Here is a 27,358-nt window from a genome sequence, read left to right as displayed (position 1 = left end):
ACGTTGCATGGTTGGTAACTGCGGCAGCCGGTGACATAAAGAGAGACAAAAGAGGTGTCTTGAAATCTCCGCCTGCTGGGCGGATGTATAGATTCGGACACAAGCGGTGATGAGCTCAGGGATGTGAATGTGGACGATAACGAAAGAGGCAGGAAAGGTGGGAAGAGTGGCACCAGTAGCTCGAAGCGGGCTGTACATGCTGGCAAGCTGAACATCAACATGCGACAGTCAAAGGTGTTTCGATATGAAAGAGGGGGTGGTGAGGCAAAGCTGTCGCGTTTGCTAGACACGTCATTGCGAATACAAGCATCAGGCGGGAATCTGCTCTACCACGCATCCCCAATGACGTGGCACACCTCAGCAGAGCATCAGACCCCAGTACCCCGCGCTGTGTGAAGAAGCCAGGCAGCCCCCCCCTTCGTATCCCTGCCAATGCGCCGAAGCACCTCTGGCAGTGGCAGGGTCAAGGACCCACAGGACATTGCGCAGGTCGGTGCGAGGTATCGGTACTAATGTCGGCTGCTGGGTCCTGGATGGCACTGTGTCGGAGCAAACTGCGACAGTGGCGCCATTTGCATGACGGGCAGAGTGTCAGCGCAACTCGAGCGTATCCCAACCTTGCACTCACTGCCTACTGATATGGCCGGGGTTGCCTGAGGGGGTGCGCATCATGGTGGACGGGATGCGCAGGGGCAGGGCGAGGCCGAGAGAATCGCTCGGGGGATGCCCACGGATGTGTCAAGGAGGCGGACTTCTCAGTCGCGCGCCATATGACGCACGCGGTGAAAGGCACGAAGGAGTGGCAGGCAAGCTGTGCCAATAGCGGCACGCAGCCGCTAGGGGTATAGAGACGGGAGTGGCGGGCCTCATTTGTAGCGGTCCGCTTGGCAGCACGGACGTCTTCCAGGCAAGCACAAAAAAGTGACGGGCAATTACGTGAAGCAAACACCAAAGAGAAACACATGAGCAGCCGCACCCGGATAAAATCGCATTCGTAAAAAAACACGCAGCGCACTCAACTCAGTTGAGACCGCGCACCAAACTGGTGAGGCCGCGTTTGAGTGACGAACCAACGTTCTTGACAGCGCCGCTCATCCTGCTAGAGTCATTCGCCCTCTGCAGCGGGTAAGCGTATGGGGCAAGGATGCAGTTGCTGCCGCCCAGAGGGAGGAAGCCCTGCTGCCGCAGTAATGTCGCTACGTCCACGGCGATGCACAGATTGGGGTCGAACTCGATGATGGCGAGACGCTCGTTTCGCTGGAAAGGCGCGTTGTCCTCCTGTGCTGCGTCCTCCTCCAGATCCCCCTCTGGTGGCATGCCACCAGAGGAGTCTTGCTGAATGGACAGCGCCGGCCCGTCTTGTTCCTGCTTGACTGACGTCTCTGACAACGTGATGACGAAGCACAACGCGCTGCTCTCGATCAGTGGTAGCTGACGCGCGGCAAGCTGTGCTGTGACACCACTTTCCCACACGCTCCGCACAGTCGCTTCTATTTCCCCCGTGGTCACGGTGTCGGGAACACCGACGACAACGACAGCGCATGACCACTGCATGTATGGCACTGGCCGCAGTAGGAACACCTTGCTAAGAGACGGGAAGTGGGTGCCCTGGTTTCGGCCTAGTAGCAGCTCGATGCAGCGGTGCTTCTTTCGGTCTTCAAAGACGTTTTGGAACTTGCGCTGCGTTGCAATCACGGCGTTGTGTCCCTGCATTCGCATGCCACAGACGCCGCGCAGGATGTTACTATGCATGGCTGCAGAGTTAGTGTACAGCATGGCCACACAGTCGCCGTTGTTCACGAACAGCTGCGCTAGGGCGCGGACAATTGGGGGCGGAATGCACCGTGGATCGCGTGCGTCGTTCCAGGTGCTCATAAACGGCTTCCGCACCGCCTGTTTCGTGCCAGATATCGGCGCGACAGCAGCGGTGTACCCGCCTTCCTGGTCAACCTCCTCAGAGGCGTCGAGTCCGGGTACAGGTGGGCTATCTTGGAAGCTAGTGTAGGGAATGCGTTGGGTAATGAGCATCGCGATGGAGAGCTGCAGGCACGTGAAGAAGCAGCCAAGGTTAGTTCGGTCGAGTGAGTCGGCGCAGTTCAGTCGCACAAAGCGCGACTGGGTGATAAGGCGCTCCACATCGCCGGTGCGCCGAATCATACCCACCGTCATCATTGAGTCCTCCGGTGCGGACGCAGTGCCGAGAAACCCCATGGACGCCTCCCAAAACGTAGCAGTCGCAGCATTGATACCGTACTCTTTGATAAGGTTTAGCCAGTCGACATGGACAAGGTCGAGGCTGCTGCCGGGGAACTTTTGCTTGAGGATCGCGTCTGACATCTGCACAGCATCCAAAAAGTGGCGCGCCAGCACATCTTCGCCGCTTTGCGGATTGAGGCGGAGGAGGTTAATGCATCGCACTTGCGGATTTGCCACGCTGCGGCCATTTGTGTCGAGCAGCATCACATGCTTCAGGTTCTGGAACGTGCGGTTGAAGTACGCCGCGCTGCCGCGGAGTACCTCGGCCTTATCGCTGCTGAATATCATCGCTGGTTCGGAGAGCGTCATGCTCATCTGCGTTGTCCAATGCACTGGAACAGTACCGCGCAGGATCGAGTGGCGTGTGAAGGTGACGGTGTCGGCGCCGTGGTATTTCCAGAGAATGTACTCGTAGTAGTGGTCATTGCCGGCGCCGTTCGCCGAGTTAAGGCCGCGGCTGAGGTACCGCGGTCCTGGGTTGATGTCGCTCTGTCTTCCCAGCAGGACTAGGTGCAGCCCAACGCCGTCCTTCAGTGTGCACACGCGCTCTCCGGCGAAGCCACGCACCAGCAAAGAACACGCCTCCACCAGCGAGCAGACTGAGAAAGGCTCGCGCAGGTGGCAGGACCAGTCGCACGCCATGTCCGGCGGTGTGTAGCTTTCCGGCTTTGTGAACGGGAAGGGCAGCATGAGGTTCACGTCGTCGCTGTAGTAGTAGCCTTGGCCGTACGTGTGCTCCTGAAACTCGCGCAGCCGTGTCCGGTCCGTCGGACTCACACGCACAGGGGCCACCCCAGGTAGGTCGAACGGTACCCATGCCGTCCCCTCTACATTGTAGATCGCACCGGCAAACGGCAGCGACACCGCCACTGTGACAGCGGTGGCGACAAGCACATACACTCTATCGACCCTGAGGCACCCGAAGAGTGCCGGGTACTCCTGGAAAGATGTGAAAGGGCCACACTGCTGCCGCACGTCAGCGAGAGAGGCGAACTCTGTGGCAGGGAACACGATGGAGCGCTGCAGCTGACCACTACCATTTACTTCCAGAGGTACCACCACAGAGACGCTCCATTTGTCCTGCATCGGCGCATACAGCTCTTTGGTCTGTTGTGGATCCGGCGCTGGTGAGGGGGTTTCGAAGAACATGAGCGGCTCAAGCTCAATCTTAGGGGGCTTTGCCTTTGGCACCACCACGAAGAGGTACTGCACATTATTCTTCACAGCAATGGCGCACCGGTGGCGCACTTGCGGCCCCGCAGGACTAGCGGCGGCGCCATTGCTCTGCACCCCGCGCGGCGACTCCATGCATACGTGTGTCACTGTAACCCAATTCCTGAAACGCACAGCTGCCGAACAAAAACACAAAGAGGAAATACTCGTTGGCTTTGCGGGCCGTCCTGCGTGCAGCAAAACGTAGAAGTCCGTGCGAGAGCGCGGGAGCTGACCGAAAACGATGTGTCAAGCGCGTTCACGAGTGGGTGATGAAGAGAGAAGCAGAGTCAGAATGACAGCACCAGCATGGCAGAGTGAAGACAAGGGTATCCAGGGCGTAGCTGAAAGCGCCTCTCACGGTGCCTTTTTTATCGCTTCACTTCAACGGTGTCGGTAGCGAGAAAAACGTGTCGTTGAGGTGTGCAAGGGAGGGGAGGACGAAGGGGTCCGGTGCGAGGGGCGTGAGAGGGGGCGATGGGAGGACTTGCACAGACGCGTGAAGAAGTAGACGCAGAGTGATGCAAAGAGTGTGCTGACCACTATCCGGCCCTGGTGATGCGTCGATACCACATCTGTACGAGCACCCCACCCCCACCGTGTTGTCGTTGGTTTTTGGTGGAAGCGGAGAGGATTGTCTCTTGCAGCCGCCATGCTCTCTCTGCGCAAGTTCATGTTATGCCAATGATGCCTGACATCGCTGTTAATCGCCTGTGAGTACAAAGAGAGAGAGAGAAGCGACAGTAGCGACATTTGATGAGCCGAGCACGACACATGCGCACCTGCATGGACACATTCAAACCTCACTGGGCAGCCTTTCGTTTTATTATCGTGTGAACACTCGTTAAAAGGGGGAAAAAACATCGACGACGGACAAGAGCCCGGCGTGCACATGTGCGCTCATTGCCGACGACGACCCACCACACTGTCCTCCTGTCTCTCGTGCTGAAGGGGAATATGGAAAGATGCGCGTTTCCTGGGTTGACCCACTCCATGCTGAAAGGCAAACAAACAAGTGAAGAAGTGTAGCGTTACAGACATGGGGGCGAGCAGCTGGAGGACTCACACCGGGTTGCGTCATGCCGTGGCGGCAGCGTCATAGCGGAAGAACGTTGACACGCAAAAGCCGAAGTCTCCCCACACCATTACACTGCGGATGCTCAGAGAAGAAAAACAAAGTGAGAAACCGCTAGTGAAACAGCTCCGAGGTTGCTGCTTGTATGACGTACGAGTCGGTTCAGCGTAGACTTGATGAGTGTCTAGGAAAGGAGCTATTGGAAATACGCCCGCAAGCAACCGTACTATGCCTTCCTCATGAGCTTGTCCATTGCCTGCAGCCATGGACCGATCTGGGTCTCGCTGACCATTTCGTTGTAAATGCGGTGGCCACGGACGGATTGAAGAACGCCGTAGGTGTCCAGGTCCACCAAGTCCGGCTTTCCGCCGCCGTGAAAGGTTCGCGGCCTCTTGGACTTGGGGTCGACGAGCGCCTCAGAAGTGAAGCGGTTCACCTCGTCGTGCAGGCGCTGCTTCGGGTCGTCGTCAGCTTTCATGAGGCCGGCCTTCACAAGGCGCGGCTTGGTGACCTTCATGGCAACCAGGTACATGACGGGCGCACCGATCACCTTGAGGAAGAGCTTGTTGGCGTAGGGAATGGTATTGCAGTCGTCGATGTAGGAGTAGCCGGCCCACGCCGCGGAGAGGGAGCGATTAAACTCGAGAGTGACAAAGCGGACGAGAGAGCTACGAGCCCATGTGCGCCACTTGCTCACATCCTCATCCTTCAGCTCACGTCCGAGGCCCATTTTCTCGCTAAGAGTGTCGACGATTATTTGCGAGTCAACCAAGTATGACCTGGAGCCTGTCTTGGAGTCGAACCGCAGCTGCGGCACCTTTTTGTACATGCTCTCCGCCAGCTGCGTCTTGAACATAGGCTCCACTTCGACGCACTCGTGTGGAACCTTGTTGTAGTCCAGAAATGCCTTGACAGTGCCACACCACGGGCACGTAGTGTACCGGTAAAACTGGATGAGGGGATGTTCGTCGGGGTCGCAAAGCTTCTTAAAAGCCTCATCTAGTGCTGTGGCGTCCTGCATTGCATTGAAAGCTTCGGCGGTCACGTTGCGGTTGTCGCGCAGGCGACGCTGATACATGGAGTAGCCACCGCCGAGACCCACTAAGCCCACCACCGCTGTGCCGATGAGGGCTTTTCGCGCAAACATCCCCTTGCCGAGCATTATGTCGGGCTGGATACTTAACAGAGCGCAAAGAAGCTTCCCGGAAGCCACAGCAATCAATTGGGGGGAGGGGGGTAGAAGGTGGGCGAGCGGCGTAAAGCGCTTGTTGTTCTTGTTGGTTCTCTCCCGATCACTTTACTTTGTTGCTGCCGTGAAATGAGTGGAATGGCTCAACGCAGAGTTTTCTGCAGTTTTATCTCTGTGTGTGGGTGCAGGTGGGCACCGCGGTGAGAGAAGTGCAAGCGATGCATTTTTGCGTGAGAAGATGCGTACGTAAGAAAAACACAGGGAGGCATTGGACAGTGCTTTGGGGGAATGGAAAGGGGAGACAAAGGGAGGAGGCCATTGAACTCTCGCCGGAGACGGCACGACGTTCAATAGCACGAAGGGACTGTTGCCAGTCATCATCGACGCAGCTGCTGAAAGATCTAGTTCCTGTGGTTGTCTTACCAGCGCACGAGTTTGCGCAGTTGATGCACAGAGCACTAGTGCAGGCTTCTGCACTGTAGCCCCCCACACCACCTTACCCCCAAGCGCACAGAGATAGACCTATGAAGAGTCGGGGCGTGACGATCACGCACACACACATACAACTCAAGAGATCAACACGAATCTGCACCTTTTCGTTTCTCGCTGCCGCGCAAGCGTGTGCGGATGTCCCTGCAGACGGAGGAAGAGAAGCACGCAAGAAGAGGATTTGCACGCTGACTCAGCTGCCGTAGCGAGTTGAGGGCATGCCGTCTACCCACGATTTCTCGTGGCGGGTCCAGTGCTCGTCGTCTGTGTGGTTGAGCCCGCTCACGTTGACGAGGGGCTCCTTGCGCACCTCCTTCTCCAGCGCCATCTCTGCAAGCGAATCGTACTGATGCTGCCGTCGAGTGGCAAGCTTGTGCAACCTGCGGTACTTACGGCCGTGCTCATCTTGGTCGCCGTGCACAATTGCGTTTACTCGGTTTGCATACGTCTTGCGAGAGAGTTTTTTGTACCGCTTCTCTGGCTGCTCCAGGGAATCCAACAACTCACTCATCCCACCGTGCATGCTGCCTCGTGCCGCGCCGGTCATCATCCTCTTTTCGCTTAGCGACATGAGGAAAGTGCGCTCGGCCTCGTTCTGCCGTCGCTTAATTTTCGCCTTGGTAAGAGCGTCCTCATTGAGGGGCCACTCGCCCCCAGTCTGCAGTCCATTTTCCACATGCTGCGCGATGAAGGCGATGCGCTGACTAAAGTCCGTCACGGAGGACGGCCACAGCTCGTACTCGTCAGGTTTACGCATCGCCATACGACGGAGTGCCGAGGCGCGCTTCTGGCGCTTCCGCTGCAGCCAATGGAAGCGGCGCTTTCCCTGGCGGATGTCACGCAGTTCGGCCAAGGTGAGCGTCTCTTCATTAGCTGCACGGTACTCTTTTGCCGCCTTCAGCCGTTTCCACTCGCGCAGCCGTGCATCGCGCGGTAGTCGTGCCAGACGCACACGCAGCGCCTCATCCTCCTCCGTGAGACCAAGCGATCCGAACTTGACACGGTCACGGATGCTGTAAGGGAGGGCGTGCACCCAGTCGGGGAAGTAGCTGTCATCATCTAGCATGAACGAGTCGATGCGCGAACTTGGGTACACGCCATGCTCCTCCACTAGCCTTTTGTGGTGCCGCTCCACCACCTCCTCGTCTGAGTCAGCGGCGCGCAGTCTGCGAAAGAGCTGGTAAAATTCGCGCGACGTGGGTGGCTGGCCAAACTTGTCCACCATGTGATCGCGTCGATCCACCTCGCGCCGCATCAAATTGCGCATGGTTGTACTGTAGTCCTCGCTGTTGTGACGGACCTCGGCAATGGCATCGTCGGAGGAACGAACCGCTTGCATCTCGCTCGGTGTCTGTGGCAACCGACTCCCTGCATGAAGCGCCTCCACTGTACGTGCATCCAGGTTCAGGTTCTCCATCAAGGTGCGCTGCCGCTCCTCCAGTATAAGGCGTCGCTCTTTTCGCCTTGTCTTTAGCATCGCCGTCACATTTGCCTTGCTGCGGTACACCTCAGGCTCTGTAAAGCTGTCACCTCTCTCCTGCTTTGTGAGTGCCCCTTTGTTGAGATTGACACCACCTGCAGTGCTGCGCTTTGCGAATGCCACGTGTTGATACGGCCGGTGCAGCACACTGTACCCTTTTGAAAACATGATGCACACCGGATCCGGGCAGTGGTGGAGATACGAGCGCTTCTGCCGCAAATCTTACCCCAGAGGTGCGCGCTTATGCCGAGAGAGCGACCCATGGGCAATGAAGGAAAACAAAGAAAAGTCAAGTTGGGGCTGAAGGTCGGAGAGTCCAGGGGGGGCACATGAGAGAGTAGGAGAAATGACAAACAAGCGAAGCTCAGCGGCGCGCACAGACATGCAACGTGTCCAAAGAAGCGTCATTCAAGTCTGCTCAAGGCGTCCTCAGAGAGACAATCGCACATACAGACAAAACAGCTGCAGCGGTGGACAGCCACTGTGCCTTGCAGGACGCATTCAAGGCAAAGGCCGAAAAAGCGCCAGCCAGACATGGCCTCGTTTCAGCATTCTTTCCTGCCTCTTTACCACAATGATGAAGACAACCTCAACTCGTGGCATCTCAGGCCCACGACACCCATACTCGGTGTGGAGGACGGAAAGCAGGCAGGCCTCCTCTTCCTGCACAGGCCGAGCCGCTTTTGGTGGTGACGGAGTCAAACACCAACGGCATAGAGCAGGCCACAGTAAATGTATTGCTACTAAGGGAAACGGCCTAGTGGTGAATAGCACCGTGTCAGAGTGACCTGCGACAGTAAATGCAACTGTACCACCCATAGGATGGCCAAGGTGTCAGTGTGACCAGAGCGGATCCCAACCGGCATGATGTGAGCGACTTTGAAGTGGCCTGCAAAGCGGGATAGGGAGGGGGGTAGGTTTCGAGGCCGGAGTCGCGCTGAGATGACCGAGTAGACGCATTGTTGTAACGCCTCGCTACTGCTGCTTTGCACCACGTGGTGAACCGGGGGTAGGGTACAGTTTAACCGACGTTCTGGGGCAGAGTGGACACATTGAAACGAAGAACCCTTCGCATTGCTTTACCTTTGAAGTGTCCTGAACACAGCGCGCAAGACGGTGAAGGGCTGCAGAACTGAATAACTTTCAACTACAGCTCACTGCTGGGGAGAAAGGGGGAAGTGGGGGACGAGTTTCTTCATCAGAGCTGGTCTGCTGTCTCCTCCTCCATCGCATCACGTTGCACGCGTCGGCGCCGCATACTGACGCACCAACCAGAAGAAAAAAGGGGCTGACGGGGGGGAAAGCAGGAAGGAGGCCCTATATATACGCTCACGCCCACGATTAGGTTCCATGTGGACATACAGCGGAGGGCACACGGTGCCCACTTGAGTTGCTAGGGCATTACACAGAAGCGCGGCTCACACTTACGGAGAAGCCTCCATGCGAGCCCGCACGATGGGCCCGGCTCACTGGATGCTGTTTGCCTTTGCCACCTGGAGGCTCTTGTATCTCACGCAACGGTAGCAGTTGTAGCCGTTAACTGCAGCCAAGCAGACGTTCACCAGCGCCAGCGAGCGGCTTCCAGAGTTCTGAGGCTGAATGAGCAATGCGTAGAGAAACCACACCATACCCGTAGCGCACAGGGCAGCGCTCGAGTTGAAGTCGATCTTCTCCACTGGCGGGTTACCGGAGACGATGCCGTAAAGGGGTACGACCGAGAGCGACCACTTGAAAAGCGGGGCGGTGTTGTAGATCGAGTTGAGGTACGCAATGAAGGGGTTCCGCTCGTACGGGGAGAGAAAGTTGAAGATGCGCCCCGTTCCAACCCAGCTGTGGAACGGTCTGGGAAACATCTTTGGGATGGCGTGACCGGTCATGGTAAAGGACATCTTCGCTGAGACGACGGTGAAAGAGAGTGAGGAGAAAGGAGGTGACGGCGCGGAGGGAGGAGTACAACAAGAGCACAGCACACAAACGAAACGAAGGCCTGAGATAAACCAGAAGGCAGCACGAGCTGAAATGGATAGGCTATCTGCTGCGCGAGCTTAACAGGGAGACCGCCGTAAGAAAATCGGCAGCGCGTACCAGCGGTAGAGAGGAGAAGAGGGAGAGAGGGAATCGAGTAATGTGAGTTATGGGGAGGAGGGGGGGTAGTGGGTACACATGCGAGAAGGACTTGGCACATGGCATACGAGTGGTCCCTACTTGAGGGACCTCCTTTACGAAATCGAATCCACGAGCGGTGCTCTCCCGTGAAAAGACCATTCGCCAATGACCATCACTAACGGAAACACGCGGGTCATCGGCAATAAGTACCACACATCGTGCTGAATGACTGCTCTCCCATTTTCGTGTTCACCAGTCCACACGTGCGCGTCTGAACGACTTTACCCCCTTGTGGGAAACCAGAAGGGCAAAAGACAGCAAGCGCATCAGAGACAGCACCAAGGGAAGAGTCAGGGCACACACAAGCGTGAGGGGCGAGAGAAAAAGAGAAAACAACGTACCGGCCTCCGCGGCAAAGGTAGTCAGAATTCACGACTGCGATGCTCATGAATGAGGAGAAGTGAAGAGAGCGAAAAACGACAAGAGCCTTCGCTACTTTTCTCCCTGTGGCTCTCCTTCGCCAACATCATAATGTTTGCTCATACTGCAGAAGCGCTTCTTGAGCAGCTATATAGTGGTCCCAATCGGACTCAGGCACGTCGGCCTGGGCTTCTGCTGTGAGGGGCTCGGAGGCCATCCTGTCCAGCTGCACAAGAACGGTGACAGGCTGCAACCGCTGGGAAAGTATCGCATAGTGAGGTGAGGATTGGGGGAGAAGCAGCAGCAGCACGTAAAGCGTCTGCACCAGCGCCGGGCACGACATGGGGCGCAACAAGGACACGCGCAAAAAGGTAAAGGTGGAGGACTCTAACTGCTGCACTAAGTGGTCGAGCTGCACGTACGTGGCAACAGACATCTCACCCTCCCCAAGATGCTCACAGATGCGCCGAGTGAAGACGAAGTGACGACACAGGAGCCCCAGCGAGAGCAGCGCCACGGCGTTGTAGCGCCAGCACTGCAGGAGCGCCGAGAACATCTCCGCCGTGGCGGAGTTTGTCAGCCCGCGGCGCAGCAGCACTCGAACATCGTCGAGCTCAGGGAAGGTGGCCAGCATGGATTGGAGGGAGAGCACCACCTTGCTCACGAATCGCAAGTCGGTGATGTCAGAGAGCGCGCGTGCGAAGTGGACGAGAACACTTTCTCTGAGGTCTTCCCCCTCGAGTCTGCTTCGCAGCGTATGTAGGCGGCGCACTACATCGGGGAATCGACGCAGCAGCAGTCCGTCGCGATTGTGGTGCAGCAGCCGCTGCAGGACGAGCTGAACCACTTCTGAAAAGTGGCCGTTGCTCGTGAGCACGCATGCCACCTCGGTAGCCCGGAGCGCAACGCTCTCTGCAGCGACGTCCAGCAACACGGTGATCGTCTCTAGCACAGTGTTGAGTAGGTTTTCTGACGTGGAAGGAGCAAGGTGGTGCAGAATAAGGAGCCATTCTAGTCCGCCAATGAGCGTCTCCTCTCCAGCACCACTATCAAGCAACTCCAACACGCTCCGCAGAAGAAGATCAGCCACTCCGGCCGATATGCTGGCCCCGACAGGCACAATCGCATGTTGCACTTCCTGGTTGGCCGTCACTGCCGCTGCACGTGTGGCGCCATCGTGCGAGCTCAGCTCCGGCAGCGTCGCTTGCAGAACACAGGAGAGGTGACGTTGAAAAACGTCGTCGCCAATTCCGAGGTGGACAAGCTCCGACAGCCACTCCAGGCAAAACACGCGCGTCCGTGCAGATGTTGCGTCGTGCACGCTTGTGCACAGGATGTCGACCACCTCGCATACATTCGCTGCCGTCTCCGCCAAGTAGTGCTGTGAGACGCCTTGCCGGCATTCACACAGAATGTCGAACACGTTCGTGTCGTTGCTGTCGGAGGCGGCAAGCAAAACGCGAAGGAGTGACGCCATAGAGGCAGCGAAGTGGCAGCCGGGCAGTTCGAGCACAAATCGCAGCCATTGGAGGACCCATTGCGACACCGCCGCTCCCACATCGACTACAAGTGATCTCGACGACGAGGTGTGGCTGCCTAGCGTTTCGCATACAAAGGAGGCAAAGGCGTTGATGTCCACCGCAGCAGCCCCGCTGCGGCTCACTGACTCTTTCAGCGTACACGACACCTCTTCGGCTAGCAGAAAGACGCGCTTGTCGCGGTCGCTCACAGCGATGGAGAGCGCAGTGAAGAGGTCTGCGAATCGCGCCGCCCACGCCTCCACACCGTGGTGGCGCACAAGTTCGTAGCAAGCCTCGATGGCGGCAATGCGGACGATTGGATCCGCGTCGCCCATGCTGCGCAGCACAGGGTCCAGTAAGTGGATGAGCAGGTTGCTGCCCAGCGGATGGTGTGGAAGACCAGCACACACCGCACGCACACATATCAGACCAGCCCGGCGGTAGACTGCTGCGGTGTTGCGCAGCAGCTGATCTCCCACGCTGCGCAATTCGAGCACCAGCACTTCTTCCGCTTCGGTAGTCGGCACATCCTTGTAGAGTTGTAAGGTGCGTGATGAAATCGCCTGTGCGGCCCTGCTGCGAGCATCAGCCTTTCCTTCGATGAGGGCCTTCCGCGTCGCTTGTAGGGCAAGCGGGTCAGCCATCATGAGTGCACAGAGTTGACGAAGGGCGGCCAGGCGCGCAACTCAAATACACACTCACGGAGGCTTTACTATGAGCCGTCGCACATCAACGGCGGCAGCGAAAAAGCGGCCAGGGTGAGAGACGGGAGGACAAGGGACAGGAAGGAAAGGAAGAGTGTCGCAAGTGTGAAGGAGGGGAAGGGGGTCACAGAGACCACAGAACAGGCGCTTTACTCTGCGCGTGGGTGACAAATGAAAAATCCTCCACCGTTGATGCTTTGTGCCTCGCGCACTAAAGCAGGGCGTGGGGGCGAAGCAGCGCTTTTCGCCTGCTGGACCCACATAAATACACATCCACACACGCACTGAAGCGAGTTGTGGTTGGCCGCTGCATTACCACAGCGGCTGTGTCGGGGGAGTGGCGGTTTTCAGGGAGAACATCGAGACTATGGCTGTTGGATTCAAAGAGAAGAAGTGGAGAACCAGTCAATATTTTTACAGCTGCGCACGTGACTCGTTGGTGGAGGCGAGAAAAGCGAGAACGCACGCACACACACATACAGAGAGAGAGAGAGAGACGAGAAGAAATCAGAAAAGGACAACATACAGGAAAGGAGGCTAACAAACGAAGGGAGATGCAGACACCAACAGAGGTCTCCGAAAGAAGCCATAGAGGTCCACTAAGTCGAACCGAGTAATCAGCTCCCCCCTCTCTCCACACACACATACACACACGAAGACGTACAAGAGTGGAAAAGAATCAAACAGCATCAACAGTAGAGAAAAAAAGGGCCGCTCGCGTCGAGGGGAATCACAACGAGATACGAGCAGGAAATGGAAACGGCCAGATATAACAAGAAACGAAAGCACGCAAGCATAAAGGCACACGACAGGCAGAGGAAGGCAGAGGGGCCGTCCTAAGAGTCACTGCTAACACACAACCAAAGCGACGTAAGTTGATGCGTGTGTGAGTGAGTGGAACCCCGTCCCCCACCCAGCTAAGAGGAAGGAAGGAAGAGGAGTGTCCTAAGCAAAACTACAGCAACGCAACACATTCGTAACGACAGCCTTTTTTTTACCCCCTTTTCCCGCTGCGTCCCATTGCCGTGTGCCTCGCGTTTCCCTATGCAGCCACTTTTGTTGTTCTCTTGGAGTCTATTCCCCTTCCTCCGGCTGCGGGCTCAAGCATCTGTGTGTCGCCCCTGTACAGGGTGCATGGCACCAGAGTACGGGCATCTGTTCAGCTTGTTGTTTCTTCATTTTACGGAAGGGAGCAAGAGAGGAGAGGCAGCACCTTATTCGGTCTCCTCGTTGTCTGGAGAAGCGATTCCATTTTGGCTTCCCTCCACCTCTGCCCCCACGACGACAGACGTCTGTCTACACGACACTCACAATGCTACACCGCCACCACCACAACAACGAAACGGGAAGAGAGCATACACAGCGCGGCGATGGCAGAAGAAACGAGGAAGAGAAAATATTCCGTACAGCTTTTCTGAAACGAGAAGCGAATAAATAAAGAAAAGGAGAACTCGAAAGTGTCAAGTGACGACATCTCTTCTGCTTAATGGGGAGGGGGTCAGGGCGAGGCACGATTTCGCGTGACCATCGCGGTATACAGGAAGAACGACAGAGAGAGCCAGAGAGAGAGAGAGAGCGCTTTCACGGGTATGCGTTCTTCACCTTTTGTCCAGCTTTCACTAAAGAACAGATAGACAACGATGTCGTCTCACGCATGTATCCAACTCGGTCACGCTGGAATTCCCACTAACGTCAGTGAAATCCACATCCAGAAGAGAACCGGCCGACCCAGAACAGCACCACAGAGGCGTAGGCCAACGGAGATGTGCACGAAGATGGAACTAAAACGGTCAGAGGCGACACAACAAAAAGAGAATCAGTGCATCGCTCAGCACCAACAGAAGACGTGTACGCAGAGGTGCAGTGGGGAAAAGAGAGTCTTGTTCATCACTCGCGTTTTGCATACACGTTCAGATAGCGCAAGGACCAGGGTGGTCGGTCAGACGATGCTGGGAGGCAGACAGAGGGCAGAGGGGGGCTCGCTCATTGAGCATCATGTCCTTAGCCGACCCCCTCTTCGCTGAGCACTGGAAAACTGCTGTGCCGGGAGAATCGCACATTCGACGGCTAATGTATGCTACGCTGAATGCTGCCCTTCGACCTTACTGGGAGCTTGGAGACAAGCCGCGCAGGCTTGAGCGGCGAGGGGTAGAGCTGCGGCGCACGGACTCTTCCTCAATGCGCGACTTGCACACCTCGAGTTGCCGAATGCTCTCGATATTCTTCTTTGACAGCCTCGTCTTGGCGAAGGGGATGTGCTGATCGGTGTCTGGGGCGCCGGACGGGTACCACGGCTGCACGTAGTCATCCTTCGGTGGCCGCGCCGCCCACGAGGTACGGCGACGCGGCCGCCTGGCAGCGCGAACAGGGTAGGGTGCCGGCTCCTTCACCGCACACTCGCCGGCGGGCTCCTCTTCTTCGAGGTACCCCTCAAGCCCGGCTTCGGCAGCCTCCTGCCGCTCCGCTTCTTCGAGGTACGCCTGCTGCTCCGTATCTTCGAGGTACGCCTGCCGCTCCGCTTCTTCGAGGTACGCCTGCTGCTCCGTATCTTCGAGACACTCCTGCCGCTCCGCTCCTTCGAGGTACCCCTGCTGCTCCGTATCCTCGAGACACTCCTGCCGCTCCGCCCCTTCGAGGTACCCCTGCTGCTCCGTACCCTCGAGACACTCCTGCCGCTCCGCTCCTTCGAGGTACCCCTGCTGCTCCGTATCCTCGAGACACTCCTGCCGCTCCGCTCCTTCGAGGTACCCCTGCTGCTCCGTACCCTCGAGACACTCCTGCCGCTCCGCTCCTTCGAGGTACCCCTGCTGCTCCTCGTCCTCGTTATCCGCGAGCTGCCGATACCCCCGTCTGTCATTCTGCCACTGAAATCCCCTCCCCGGTGAAGTGTTGTCAGCTTCCTCTTCCCCTGAAATCTCCTCATTGATGCTCATGGCGCATTCATTCATCGGGGCAGCATGCATTCCCTGATATTCGTCTTCCTCTTCCTCCTCCTGGTCCTCGTAATCGTCCGCATGGCCGGCGAATGGAGCATCCTGCTCTTCGATTTCTTCGTCCTCCTCGTCGACTTCGCTCTCGACCAGGTGGCGCTCCTGGGGGACGGCCTCTTCCACCAACTTCGGGACGTGCAGACGTTTGTAGCTCACCACGATTTCACCAGCGCCGTCGCTGGGGTTCGCGGCATTGAACAACTGAACGACAACCACCCCTTCGTCCATATCCTCTAACTCGCATGTGCCGACAGACACGAGGCATCCCTTTTCGTACACCTGTAGCTCGAGCTCCTTCTGAGTCGCCTCCACCTCGACGAAGCGCACCTCCTGGTTCCAGTTGGTAGTGTAGTTGCCGTCAGCGTCTTTGACAGCCGGAGCTTCTACAGTTATCCCCTCCAGCTCACCAGTGGCAACGGACACGTATGCCATTTCCACTGGTGATCTGTCGCGCCGCATAAGGTTGAGGCCGCGGACGATGGTAACGAACAGGGACTCCTTCTGCACCTCTAGCGGAAGCGGGCGCGGCTCCTCCTCATCCAGTGGTTTGTTAGCCCACTCGACTGAGATCTCACCCCAGAGGACATCATCCTTCGACTTTGACTCGATCAGGAGCACCGCGCTTCCTTTGCTGTACAGACGCTCGAACTCCAGCGGCACCGCGCCAATGACGAGCAACTCCTCCTCCTCAGTGGTGCTCTCCTCCTGTCTGGGTACACACACAAGAATGTGGCCCAGCTTTTTCTCGGTGTTTAGCTGCATAAGCTGCGACGCATTCTGGGGGAAGTAGTGGTAGCCCTCCTTCGTGTAGTAGGACGACAGCGACGGCTCCGGGTTTGGCCCCGGTGTGTAGAGAACTGACTCTGAGCAGTTGTCATCTGTGTCGCGCAGTACACACAAGACACCGCCGGGGTACGACTCCGCGCCATGATCAGTGTACTGGAATACATGGTGGACCACAAAGGTGCAGGTGACAGGCACGCTGAGCTTCTGACGCTCCACTCCCTCGTCCAGCTTGTCGTCTCCGTAGCGCACGTACCAAGAAGCCACAATGGTGCCGAGAGGACCATCTTGGCAGGTGCCGTAGCCGTTCTGCATTCTGTCCTCCGGCATCACCGGGAGCGGTTCCTGGTCACCATGGCTGCGGTCGTGCAGGATGTTGCTTGGGATCATCAAGCCACCTATGAGCTGGTCGTTCGACCCAGGCAGCGCGTCGTTCACGACGAGCACCTCCAGAGGTTCATTGGAGTTCATGTACGGAAATTCGAAGAGCTCTTCCCATGGCGTCGCCACCTCCTTACCGCGCAGCACCTTTTCAGTCTGACCCTCGAAGGCACCACAGCGCACAATGACAGAAATCCTGTCCTCGGGCTCGGCACTGATGCTGCGGCCGAAGTGAACCGTTACGACCAGCTTCGGCACGCTCTGCTCATTCCTGGCGCGGCGCAACTCATCGATAGTTGGCGGTGGCGGCACGTTCGGACCCTCCTCATCCAGATCCACGTACCCCACGATACGCCGGTAGGCCTTGCGATGAATATCGCTTGAGGGCGGCGGCCGCGCACGCTCCTCGAAGACGTCAAGCTGCATGAGGCGACGATACTCAGCCTCCTTGACCTCGCGGGCCTCGCGCAGAAGACGTTCGTGCTCCTGCTGCTTGCTGAACTCACTGCAGCACGGGCAGAGGTAGACCTCCGGCATCTGGGCATACGCCTTTTCCGGCGGGAAGCCGGAGCGACGGATCAGCGAGGTCGCTGTGTCATCCTCGAAGGGCAGGGGCTCGCCGAAGATTGACATTATGTGCGAGGTGCTTCGATGACAGGAGAGAGCGGGGGGAGGGGGGGGGCGGTGCGACTTGGGTGTTTTTGCTTTTGTAAGTCAGAGGGGAGCCACGCGCAAGAGAAGCCGCACAGGGGAGGTCGGCACGTGTGCGCGTGTGTGTATACCAGGTGGCTCTCTTATCTACACGTTTGTTTTCCTTCTGTGTGCGTGTAGGAAGGGGGGAGCGGGCGGTGTTGTTGTCGTTGTGGACAGCCGTTTGCCGAATGGTACGAGCCAGCGAGTGTACAGAAGAGATGCACTGAGGAAAGCGAGACCGAACAGGCCACTCACTCATACAAGCACGTGAAGAGACGCGAAGTGCGACCTTCAAGGGAAAAAGAAGCGACGACGAGAATCCGAAAGAGACGACAGAAGGAAGCCCACAAGAAGGAAAAGACGGAGAGGGACGTCCTACAGTCCTTTCCGGAAAAAAAAAGTACAGGGGAGAGGGGCGTGTGAAAGTGAGAAAGTGTGGCGGGCACGGCAGGGATGAGTGCGTTGGCGTCGATGCTGTCTGGCGAGGCGGATGATATTGGTGAAGAGCCCGATAAGAAAGAAGTCGGGGAAAGCACAAGGCGTAACGCGGTTACTCCGAACGACAGGGAAACGGAAAAGGGAAAGGGGTGATGAGTGGTGGTGAGAAGACGGTGAATGGTGAGCTTCCTTTGCTTCATGCCGTTACTTCTGTGTGAGTAACCAACAACGACAGAGGAAATGTTAGGGAGAGCAAAGAGGGGAAAGAGGGCGGAGTTGGAGGTCAAGAATGACAAGAGTGGCAATGAGAGGGCCAAGTGCGCATTCATCGGTGATAGCAACACGCTTCTTGGGGGGATGACTGTAGCAAGAGAGAGAGAGAGAGAGCGTCATCGATAGAGTCGAACACTCATAGAGAATGGCCAGCAGGAGGTGAAACGGGACGCATGGGGAGTGTCAGAGACTGCGAGGAGTAAGCGTGCATTGGGTGAGCAATCCATGAACACTCACTAGTTTTACGCCGTTTGGTGGTGTTAGGCGCTGCCGCGCACGAGTAACGCGTAATGCGCAGGACAGCGCACCAAGGAGAAGGGGCAACACGTCCTCTTTGCTCACACAACATAAAAGTGGTGAGAGCCAAAAAGACGGCGTCCCGGTGATTTGCCGCGCAAAAAGGCGACGTCCTTCGCACAACAGCGCGCACCCGAGCCGGCGTTTCCCGTTTCATAGATGAGTAAAAAATAGTTCGGCTCTATACATCGATACATCGAGGGCGTAGTCCGTAGCAAACTGAGACGACAACACTCATCGAGAGCAGGAGGGGGAAGATCAAAGGATAGACTGGGCAGAAGGGCGAGCCCATGATGCAAACATCCGCTTTTTCGCTCGTGAGGTCTAATGCGTCCTCTGCAGGGCGACACTGCGAGGCCGCCTTCACCCTTTCGACCGAGTGAGGGCGTACTGGGAAAAACAGTGTGTAAGACAACAGTGGCAGGGCGCGGGAGCTGCACAGCACCGCTGTTCGAAAGGGCTGCCGTGGCAACTAGTGGCGCGCAAAGAAGGGCGCTGGGACAGAGGCGCGGCACAGAGTCAGGTAGAATGGGGCTAGGAGAGTTGACGGCATGGAGACCTAAAAGGCCGCTGCACTGGCACCTACATAATGGCTGGGCTGTAGACGTGGCCACCCTTGCGCTTCAGCATGAGGATCTCAGCAGTAAGCGCGTCGATCTCCTCCTGCTGTGCAGCGATAAGTTCGCGCAGCAAGGCACGCTCCTGCTTCGATGCTACGGTCGTGCCATGGTACTGCTGCACTGTCTTGGAGGTGGCTTGCGACAGTACGGCATCCACATGCTGACGCTCCGTCTCGAGATCGCCGAGGTTCTGCAGCAGCCTCGTGTTTTCAAAGACTTTGCCTTGGAGACGTGTGCGGAGCTCGGCAATTTGGTTCTCCACCTTCTTCACCGATCGTACCCACTTCAACTCAAGGTGGCGCAGCTCTTCCTTCTTCGCTTCTATTGCCCAGCTGGACCCGCACGACTCCAGCATCTCCAAGTCAACGTGCTGACCAAACCGAAGTAGCATCATCTCGTTCACCTTGCCTTGCCACTCGTCGAACACACGATTCGAAGCTGCACGGGCCTCCTTCAGGGGCTGCAGCTCCACTGCCAGTCTCGCCAGCTCGTCACGGCGCTGTAGTTTCTGGTCAGCCAGGTCAAAGACGCGCTGTCGGAGTGCTATTATCTGCTCAGTGGAGATAACAACTACCGGCTGTTCTGGGAGGTGGGATGGCAGCTGCGCATCCTTATCGAGGCACCGCACCTGGCTCAGGCGGAGCGGCACTACACTGTACAGCATATTTAACTCCTTCCGCTTCTGCTCTTCGAGCACCTGCACTTCGCTTCTGCATTCCTTGATGTGCTCCCCCAGCTCATGCAGCCGCTGCTCGCTCTGCTCCAGCTGTTTGCGGATGCTTGCCATCTCTGCCTTAGCCGCGTCACTGGCTTCCGTCAGGTCGAGGCGAGATTCACGACACTTAAGCATAGTTTCCCACGCCTCCACGCTGCAGTTGGGCGGCCGCACCTCTTCGCCGATACCGTCGTCCTCATCCTCGTCGTCATCGCTGGTGATGTCATCATCGTCATCGTCCCCATCCTCCGGGCGGCGTCGGCGCTTCACCTGCCGATAGTAGACCCGCTTAATGTACGCAAGCTTGTCGCCTGAACAGTGCTCGTCTATGTACACCTCTGCTGCCTGATTGGTGGACTTGAGCTGGGCGGTGAGGTGGCGAAGGCGCTCTTCGGTAGACGCAAGGTCCGTGTGTTGGCACGCAATAGCGCGTTGAACCATCTCCCGCTCCCGCTTCACAGCTGACAAGGCGGCCCGCAGTTTCTTGTCCTGCGAACGAAAGACCAGCAACAGCTGATACTCGCGGTGGAAAAGGGTCAGACGCCTGGTCATAAGACAGAGGTCGACGTCGAGTGCTGCACGACGCAGTCGCAGCGACTCCAGCTTGTCGTTGAACTCCGCCCGCACTGAGGTCATGGCGGCTTCCAAGCGTCGCATGTCTCGCTCCAAAACGGCGCGCTGCATCTCTCCCTCTTCCTTCTCTTCTTGCGTGAGGTTCACGTTGTCAAGCTTGGCCTTCAGATCCGCTTCCATGCGCTCCCGCATTGCAATGCTGCCGATGGCGCTCTGGCGTGAGCCGCGTTCGAGATAAGAGGGGAGGTGGCTTCCCTTGGTGCGCTTCTGTGGCACGCCGATGCTGCCGGTCACGGCGCTGGTGGGTATGTTAGAGGACTCGCGCGAGCGCTCGGGGGCTTGCGCGCCGGCCAGGTCAGCGCCAAAGCCGCGCTGCGCTTTCATCGCCTCCGCCTTGGTCCGCTCTTCCGCTTTCTGTTTGCAGTACGCGTCGAGTTTGTCACGGTCCATCGTGTAGAGCGTCTCGGGCTCCTCTTCCACCGTGAGGAACAGGTCGGGCATGTCTGGAGACGTGCACAATCTTAGCTGGAAGCGCACCGTTCCGTAGTCGTGGCGCATGCCATTGAGTCGGGCGAGGGCGTGCCGCTTCTCCTCGCGCAGCTTGAGTAGGTCCTCGTTGAAGGATGTCTTTAGACGCACAATTTCTTCCATAAGGTGGGTCATGCGCTGCAGCTTGGCAGCTGCGGTGGGTCGGTACAGGTAATCGCCTCGGTACTCTGCATCCGTGCGGAACGTGCACTCCCCTCGGTTCTTGAGATCTATCGCAATCTGCTCCTTCAGCACTGCGTCATCAATCGCTGGGTTAGGCTTGCGGTCTAGCAAGCGTGCATACCCGTCCCGCCGCTCTTGCCGCTCCCGACGGCGTGTGTCCATCTTGTTGAGTTGTTGCTTCATAGATGCGCCGATGGCAGCTACGCCAGCAGAATTATCGGGCCCTTCGCGCAAAGCGGCAGCGATGCCAGCTTCCTGAGAATCATCCGCACCTACGGGTCCGGCCACCTCTTCACGTGCACTGGCGCCATCCTGCTCACTCTCGCTCTCCCCATCCTGTTCTTTGTCTACGTCCGACTCCCCGTCCGACTCGGCCAGCTGGTGAGCAGCCGCGTTCACTGTGGCGATGGACTCGTGTGGATCGAAGAGGCGCATAGAAGCGACGGAGAAGCTCTCTTCAATGGCAGCGAGCTCAAAACGGTCGTAGAGCAGAGTGTCAAGGAAACGCCTCTTCAGCTTGGCCGTTTTGACGTCTTCGCGCGCGGTGGGCAGGATGTACTCCTTTTCTGCTTCGCGCACACGGCGCTGCTTCTCCGCATCGAGGGCGTCCTGGAGTGATGCATCGAGCTGCATTTCACACTTGCTCAGTCGCTGATCAGGCAGCAACTCGTCATTGCGGCGCACCAGTTGAGCATACGCGTCGCGCACTTTCTCCAGCCTCTTCAAGAAGCACTGGAGATTCGCCGCCCTCTCCGCTGAGGCCCGAGCTGCGTCATCAGCCTCCTTCTGCTCCTGAACCGACAAAGCAGGTGCCTCGACCCCCTCCACAACCTCTTCGGCAGGCGCAACACCTACAAGGGCTTCTGCCGAGGCAAGAGCCGTGCCGGATGCCGTTTCGACGACTTTGGCGTCGTCAACAAGAGGTTGCAAAGTACGCGGGACTGCGCAGCCGTCTCGCAGCTGTGTCACCACAAGGCCGTCAGTGCCGACAGAGACGATCAAGCAGCCGTCGTAAGAGAGAAAAGCGCCGGTGGCTGTGCCACTCGTGCTGTCGTGCGCCGCACCGAGCAGATACAGCTGCGGTCGACTTTCAGCCTCCCGCAGCAGTAGCTGATTGCGGTCTGCACACACGACAAGAGCGCCGTTAGGGCTGACGAAAGCCCGACGCGGCACGTAGTCGTGGTAGCACACGTTCAATTGCGGGTCCTCAACGTAGTTTGGCGGCTCCACGCCTGTTGGGGGCAGGGGTGGCAGCCCCAGCCGGTTCGCGTAGCGGATGGTACCCTGGTACACGTACGCAAGCTCCTCCTTGTCCATGCCAATCGCAAAACCTTCTCCTGGCAGTTGTACAACGAAAGCGATCGGCCACGGCCCCACATCCTCTTCCTGCAATGCGGTGGCAGCGGTATCCGCTATCTCGAGCTCCTCCGCTTCCGTCTTTGGCGGTGGCAGTTGACGCTGGCGGATCGCCACCAGGTCATACGCACACGGAAATTCGTACCCCTCATCGTGGTTCACGGAGCCCGATGCCGGGGCGTGGATTGATAGCAGCTGGCCACCCTCAAAGCCGAGCACGCAACCACCGCGGCCGCCCACAGCCTGCGTATCCCATGCAGCACTCGTTGGATTCGTCAGCGGGCTGACGCAGTAGCCCAAAGGGACAAGCGTGCAGGGCGCCGCTTCCACACTGAAGAAAAAAACGTGCCCGCTGGGGGAGACACTGGCCACCTGAGATGCGTCTTCGCTTACCGCCAGCGCACACAGCCCATCCGCGTGCGCCTTCCACTGCCCAACTACCCGAATGGCGCGCCTGCCTTCGCCGACTTCGAGTAGTCGCACCGTACCGTCACCAAAACCAACCACCGCGAGCATGTACTGCGCCGTCGAGCGCGGCACTAGCACCTTCATGTCTGCCACGGGAACGGGGTCCCTGCGCGGATTGCGCGGCCACTCGACGCGGCACAGCTCTGCGCAGCGCACATAGTCGATGCAGCGCACAGTGCCGTCAGTCCCGCCGGTGAGGATGACATGTTCGACCGGAGACACCGTCGCGCACGTGAGTGGGACACCATTCAGCCGAAGGCGCATCTGCGCCGTCCGCTCTGCCGCATCTAGCTTGCCATTACACAGCGGGTAGGGCAGTGTGGCGATGGTACCGAACTCATCGAGTAGGATCCACTGCTGATGTTCCTCATCGAGCGTAACGGAGCGGATGCGAAACAGGGGCGACACGCACACCTCATGAAGGCAAATTGGCGCGTAGTACTGCGGCAATCCTACGCCTTCCGCCACTTCCAGCTCGTGAAGGTCCCAGTACCGCATGAAGCCGTCCGCGCCGGCCGTTACCACGTAGCGACCCTGCAGAGAGACGAAGTGGATGGCTCCGTCGTGGCATGGCTGAATGTCGTGCAGTGTCTTCTCCAAACCCTTGACCCCAGACTCATCAACGGCAAAAGCACGAGCAAAGGTGCACACGATAAGGTCACCCTCCCACAAGAGAAGGTCACCGCCGTCAGAGCCAGAAAGCACCTTGCCGTCCGCCAAAGCGGCAAACGCGGAGATGTCGGTTATGTCGTGACGACCGAACTTGCCGAGAGAGCCCTGAAGCTTCGTGCCGGTGAAAGTGTCCGCCATCGTCCAGAACTTGATGTGCCCGGCTCCGCCCGTCACGAGACGTGCGTCGTCAAAGCGGCTAAAAGCGACGCTGTACACGTCGGAGTTGAAGCATTTGCTCCTCAGCAGTAGCGAGGCACTCTGCCAGTCCCAGATGGCAAGGGTGTAGTCTGGCGCACTCGCGACGGAAGCGAGGCGGCTGCCATCCACATTGAAGGCGAGCGTGCTATACCCCACCTCTGCTCCCCCTGCCAAGGTTTGCGACGGGGCGCGAGAGGGCCAGTCGAACGCACGCAGAAGTGGGTTTTCAGGGCAGCGCTCACCTACTACGTACGACGCTCCGCTGGGGTGCGCAGCAACAGCGCCAATAGCCCCATCCCGAGGGCCGTCTTGCGACTCCACTGCGCCGGAGTCAACATGCAAGAAGAGCACAAATTTGCCGCCACTCGTGAGCAGTGTGTTGTCGCCGAGGTAAGCGACAGCATTGAAGTGAAGACTGTCAAAGCCACAGTGTGCGAGGATCTTGCTGCTGGGTTGAACATCTGCCGGATAGGTATGCAATGGCTTTGGCTGCTTTTCTGCACCTTTGGTCGCAAGTGACGCCATTGTTGACTGCGACAATGCGGGCGGTAAGCAGAAGCCGAGGGTGGTGATGAGGCTGTCGTGACAGCTGTACGTGCCCTCGGCTGGAGAACCAGCAGCGGCACACACACACAGACACACCAAGATGATCTGCTAAAGGGACGATGGAGGGCGTCTGTAACGTGCGTATGTGTGCGTCGACAATGGGAGTCACTGGGCGTGGGTGTGGTCCAGGGGTTTTGTGTAAAGGAAAAGAAGACGTGTTGCGCATCCAACACATTACAGGAGGGAAGAAGTGGGCAGGTGGCCATGGTAGAAGGTGAAGAGCAGCGAGGAAATAGGCACGTCGCCCATCGACGTGGCACCGCTGCAGACCACAGCTCAATGGAGAGCCAACGGCAGCATACACAGCATCGTGCTTCGCAAGTGAGGGCGCAAGTGCAAGCACGGCAGTTGCGGTGCGCTTGGCCAACAGCGAGAAAAACAAACGGGAAAAAAAGCGCAAAAGGAGCGTGAAGCGTTCTTTCCTGTCAGGGGGAGGGGCGGCGACGACCGCGACGGGTTACCCGTCTCGCTGAGTGCCCTCCTGGGGGAACCACCGGGGAGTCGATATGTGTGGGTGCGCGCACAGAAATAGGGAGCGGTGTGGCCTCACCAGCCATGAGCGGGAGTGGGAGAGTCTGAGAACGATAGGGGTTGCCCATTTTTGCGGAGAAAACACACACACACACACTCATCATTGACCACGCTCCGCGTAATCACTCTCATCGCTTAGTGCCGCTTCACTTACCCGACAAACGCCTCGCGAGTGTCTCCATCACAATCACCGGCTCCACTTTCTTCTCCTTCGCCGTTAACACCTCCGCCTCGTTCCCACAGATGAGCATAACCCTCTTGTGCACCTGCCGAGTAGCAGCGAATGCAGCGCAGCACACCTCGCAGCTGGTAGCGCCGTCGAGCTGCAGGGATAGTCCAAGAGGTAAGACAGCCAGCCAGGTGTACTCGCGATGCCACGTGCGCAGCATCCCGACCGCGCCATGCGGCAGCCCAAAAGAGGCGCAGAGTGACTCAAACGGAAGGAGAGCGACGGCACCGCACTTCCGCTGATACGACTCCATCATGCGCACAAACGCCTGCTCCGCGACCGGGCAACTCGCCAGGGTGCCCAGAGCACTGGCGCTCAGCACGGTGCAATACACCGACTCCGAGGGCAGAAGTTGGTGGAGTTCGACGGTGACGGTGGATGCGCGTGGGGACACCGCAGGATTGGTGGGCCTCTGAGGAATCTCCAACACAGCTGCCAGGATTGCCTCGTTCTGGCCCTGGAGATCAGCGTAGACTGCCTTGCCGGCAGGACACCGCAGTTCACGAAACCGACGCACAGCTGCCGACACCGCATTGGCGGACATCGTAGAAGCGATTCCCCTCTCCTGTGTAAGGAACCGTAGCAACGCAGGCAACTTCTCTGCGTTCTTTTCCTCCACGGCGAGAGTGCCAAGCAGCGCACAAACCTGCCGCGTGGCGTTGTGCTGGCTCTGCGACTCCACCGGCGACTGATAAAGCCCAGGGTACCGCTGCAAGCACCACAGGAAGAAGCAAGTGCAACTAACCGGCAAAAGACGTTGCAGTGGCGCGCGCAGTTCGCAAATCTGTGTCACTACCTCGAGCACTCGGAGCAAGGACACTAACGACGGAGTCGACAAGACACACATGGATACAAACAAAATGCACATGCGGTAGTACTCCTTCCGCCGCTCACACAAGGCGAGTACTTCATCGAAGACCCTCGGTGCCAACTGCACGCGCACGGCGAACGCGTACTTGATCACATCACACGCAAAGGTCAGGGTATCGGTGTCAGAGCTGCAGTGCCGGGGAGTCCCAAGTTTTGCATCGTCGCAGCACAGTTGCACGAGGAGATCGCTCAGAAAAGCGCCGAGGTGCAGCGGGGCACTGGTGAAGCCGTCTCGACTGCGGCCACTGAGCAGCTCCTCGCGAACCAGGTGCATCGCTACGGAGCAAGGTTTACTACTGGAAAGCAAACACCGACTAAACGCCACTATGAGTGATTCACTCAGCCGACCTGTTGATGCGCTAACCATGGCGAGTACGCGCTCAAATAGCTCCATGAAGTGATCCTCGAGAGGCTTTGGCATCTGTAGTGACGCCTGTGCGAGAGCGGCGCTGAGATTACCCCACACGCTTGGGGGTACCGTCTGGGACCCAAGTGAGCCCTTGAAGGTGAGTGCGACGCGAGCTGCTCGCACAGGGTGATTCGGCAGCGCCTTGATGGCGCCTAGCAGTGTGCTGAGGGGGATGATATTGGTATCCAGCAGCACATCTTCCAGGATGTCAAGCACAGCATCTGCCCTGCCATCGCGACCGAGAACACTCAGCGAGCGGTTCACGGCTGCCAGGCACGGTACCGCGTTCAGTTTCCGGTCCACGGCAAAGCGGTGGAGGATTTCATCAGCAGTGTGCCGCTGTGCAAGCCATTGGTACGTTGCTTGCTGCCGCTGCGCAATCGCAAAGGAGTCGGTGAGTACGCACTGCAGAGGCTGCACGACCGGGATACCGCAGGCAGTCAGCTCTGCGTCGATGGCCGAGTCAAGGCGGCGGCGGCGGTACAGGTAAAAGTCGTGAACAGACCGTCCAGCACGAATGCGCGTGTCCTGCGTTGGCTGCGCAAACGTTCGATAGCGGATTCTCACGGGGAGAGCTGAGACGCGCGGATACTCCTCGCGTAAGTAGTTTGTCAGCTCCTCCTCCCCTTCGCCCCACTCCACGCCTTCCATCACGGAGCAGTGCGCAAGACGAAGAATGCCACGTTTCACCGCTTTCCTTCAACAGAGAGTGAGGCAAGGCGAGGGTAAAGGAGCCGTGGCCTGCTGCCGAGTAGAACAACGGGTGTGAAGCGAACAGCACCCGAAGAGAGCGTCGGGAAATGGCCAACAGCGACGAACGTTTTCGCAGTGCGATGGGTCGGCGCGCAGTCGAATGGAGAAGACTTCCACTCGAGTTTCCGCCTGCACTCCAAAGGTGTGCCGGAGCGGCTCGTTGTCGCCGACAGCAAAACAAAAGAGGGTGTGGGGCTGCCGAGTGGTGCCTGCGCTGCATTGGAATGAGAAGTAAAACAATAGTGGGGATCGAAAAACAAGTTGAGAGGGGAGGGCAACCGTAGCTGAGAGGAGGACGGGACTGCGACACTGCCTTCGACTCTGACAAAAAAGAGGGATAC

The 27,358-nt window shown here is 58.0% G+C and overlaps 8 protein-coding genes across 8 annotated transcripts, besides 2 other annotated features; all 8 read right to left on the bottom strand.

The window, feature by feature from the left end:
- The first annotated feature begins 337 nt into the window (after positions 1-337).
- Positions 338-704: a repeat region.
- A 316-nt stretch (positions 705-1,020) lies between these two features.
- On the bottom strand, positions 1,021-3,564 carry LPMP_141490 (synaptojanin-like inositol 5'-phosphatase, putative; the record flags this gene model as incomplete). The annotated part of the gene is made up of 1 exon (XM_010699076.1): positions 1,021-3,564. One exon carries the CDS (start codon positions 3,562-3,564, stop codon positions 1,021-1,023), a length of 2,544 nt encoding a protein of 847 aa, XP_010697378.1.
- Positions 3,565-4,769: 1,205 nt separating this feature from the next.
- On the bottom strand, positions 4,770-5,705 carry LPMP_141480 (glutathione-S-transferase/glutaredoxin, putative; the record flags this gene model as incomplete). Its single annotated transcript, XM_010699075.1, has 1 exon — positions 4,770-5,705. One exon carries the CDS (start codon positions 5,703-5,705, stop codon positions 4,770-4,772), a length of 936 nt encoding a protein of 311 aa, XP_010697377.1.
- A 709-nt stretch (positions 5,706-6,414) lies between these two features.
- Positions 6,415-7,869, bottom strand: LPMP_141470 (hypothetical protein; the record flags this gene model as incomplete). The annotated part of the gene is made up of 1 exon (XM_010699074.1): positions 6,415-7,869. One exon carries the CDS (start codon positions 7,867-7,869, stop codon positions 6,415-6,417), a length of 1,455 nt encoding a protein of 484 aa, XP_010697376.1.
- A 403-nt stretch (positions 7,870-8,272) lies between these two features.
- Positions 8,273-8,766: a repeat region.
- Positions 8,767-9,167: 401 nt separating this feature from the next.
- LPMP_141460 (mitochondrial pyruvate carrier protein, putative) lies at positions 9,168-9,590 on the bottom strand (the record flags this gene model as incomplete). The annotated part of the gene is made up of 1 exon (XM_010699073.1): positions 9,168-9,590. The coding sequence occupies one exon, from the start codon at positions 9,588-9,590 to the stop codon at positions 9,168-9,170; it is 423 nt and encodes a 140-aa protein (XP_010697375.1).
- Positions 9,591-10,333: 743 nt separating this feature from the next.
- LPMP_141450 (hypothetical protein) lies at positions 10,334-12,394 on the bottom strand (the record flags this gene model as incomplete). Its single annotated transcript, XM_010699072.1, has 1 exon — positions 10,334-12,394. One exon carries the CDS (start codon positions 12,392-12,394, stop codon positions 10,334-10,336), a length of 2,061 nt encoding a protein of 686 aa, XP_010697374.1.
- Positions 12,395-14,553: 2,159 nt separating this feature from the next.
- LPMP_141440 (hypothetical protein) lies at positions 14,554-17,238 on the bottom strand (the record flags this gene model as incomplete). Its single annotated transcript, XM_010699071.1, has 1 exon — positions 14,554-17,238. One exon carries the CDS (start codon positions 17,236-17,238, stop codon positions 14,554-14,556), a length of 2,685 nt encoding a protein of 894 aa, XP_010697373.1.
- A 1,650-nt stretch (positions 17,239-18,888) lies between these two features.
- Positions 18,889-24,144, bottom strand: LPMP_141430 (hypothetical protein; the record flags this gene model as incomplete). The annotated part of the gene is made up of 1 exon (XM_010699070.1): positions 18,889-24,144. The coding sequence occupies one exon, from the start codon at positions 24,142-24,144 to the stop codon at positions 18,889-18,891; it is 5,256 nt and encodes a 1,751-aa protein (XP_010697372.1).
- Positions 24,145-24,902: 758 nt separating this feature from the next.
- On the bottom strand, positions 24,903-26,915 carry LPMP_141420 (hypothetical protein; the record flags this gene model as incomplete). The annotated part of the gene is made up of 1 exon (XM_010699069.1): positions 24,903-26,915. One exon carries the CDS (start codon positions 26,913-26,915, stop codon positions 24,903-24,905), a length of 2,013 nt encoding a protein of 670 aa, XP_010697371.1.
- Positions 26,916-27,358: the final 443 nt, after the last annotated feature.

The sequence above is a fragment of the Leishmania panamensis genome, assembly GCF_000755165.1.
Source record: "Leishmania panamensis strain MHOM/PA/94/PSC-1 chromosome 14 sequence".
Taxonomy (NCBI): Eukaryota; Euglenozoa; class Kinetoplastea; order Trypanosomatida; family Trypanosomatidae; genus Leishmania; species Leishmania panamensis.
The sequence above is the reverse complement of the archived record's forward strand: the minus strand, read 5'-3'. Positions and strand labels throughout refer to the sequence as shown.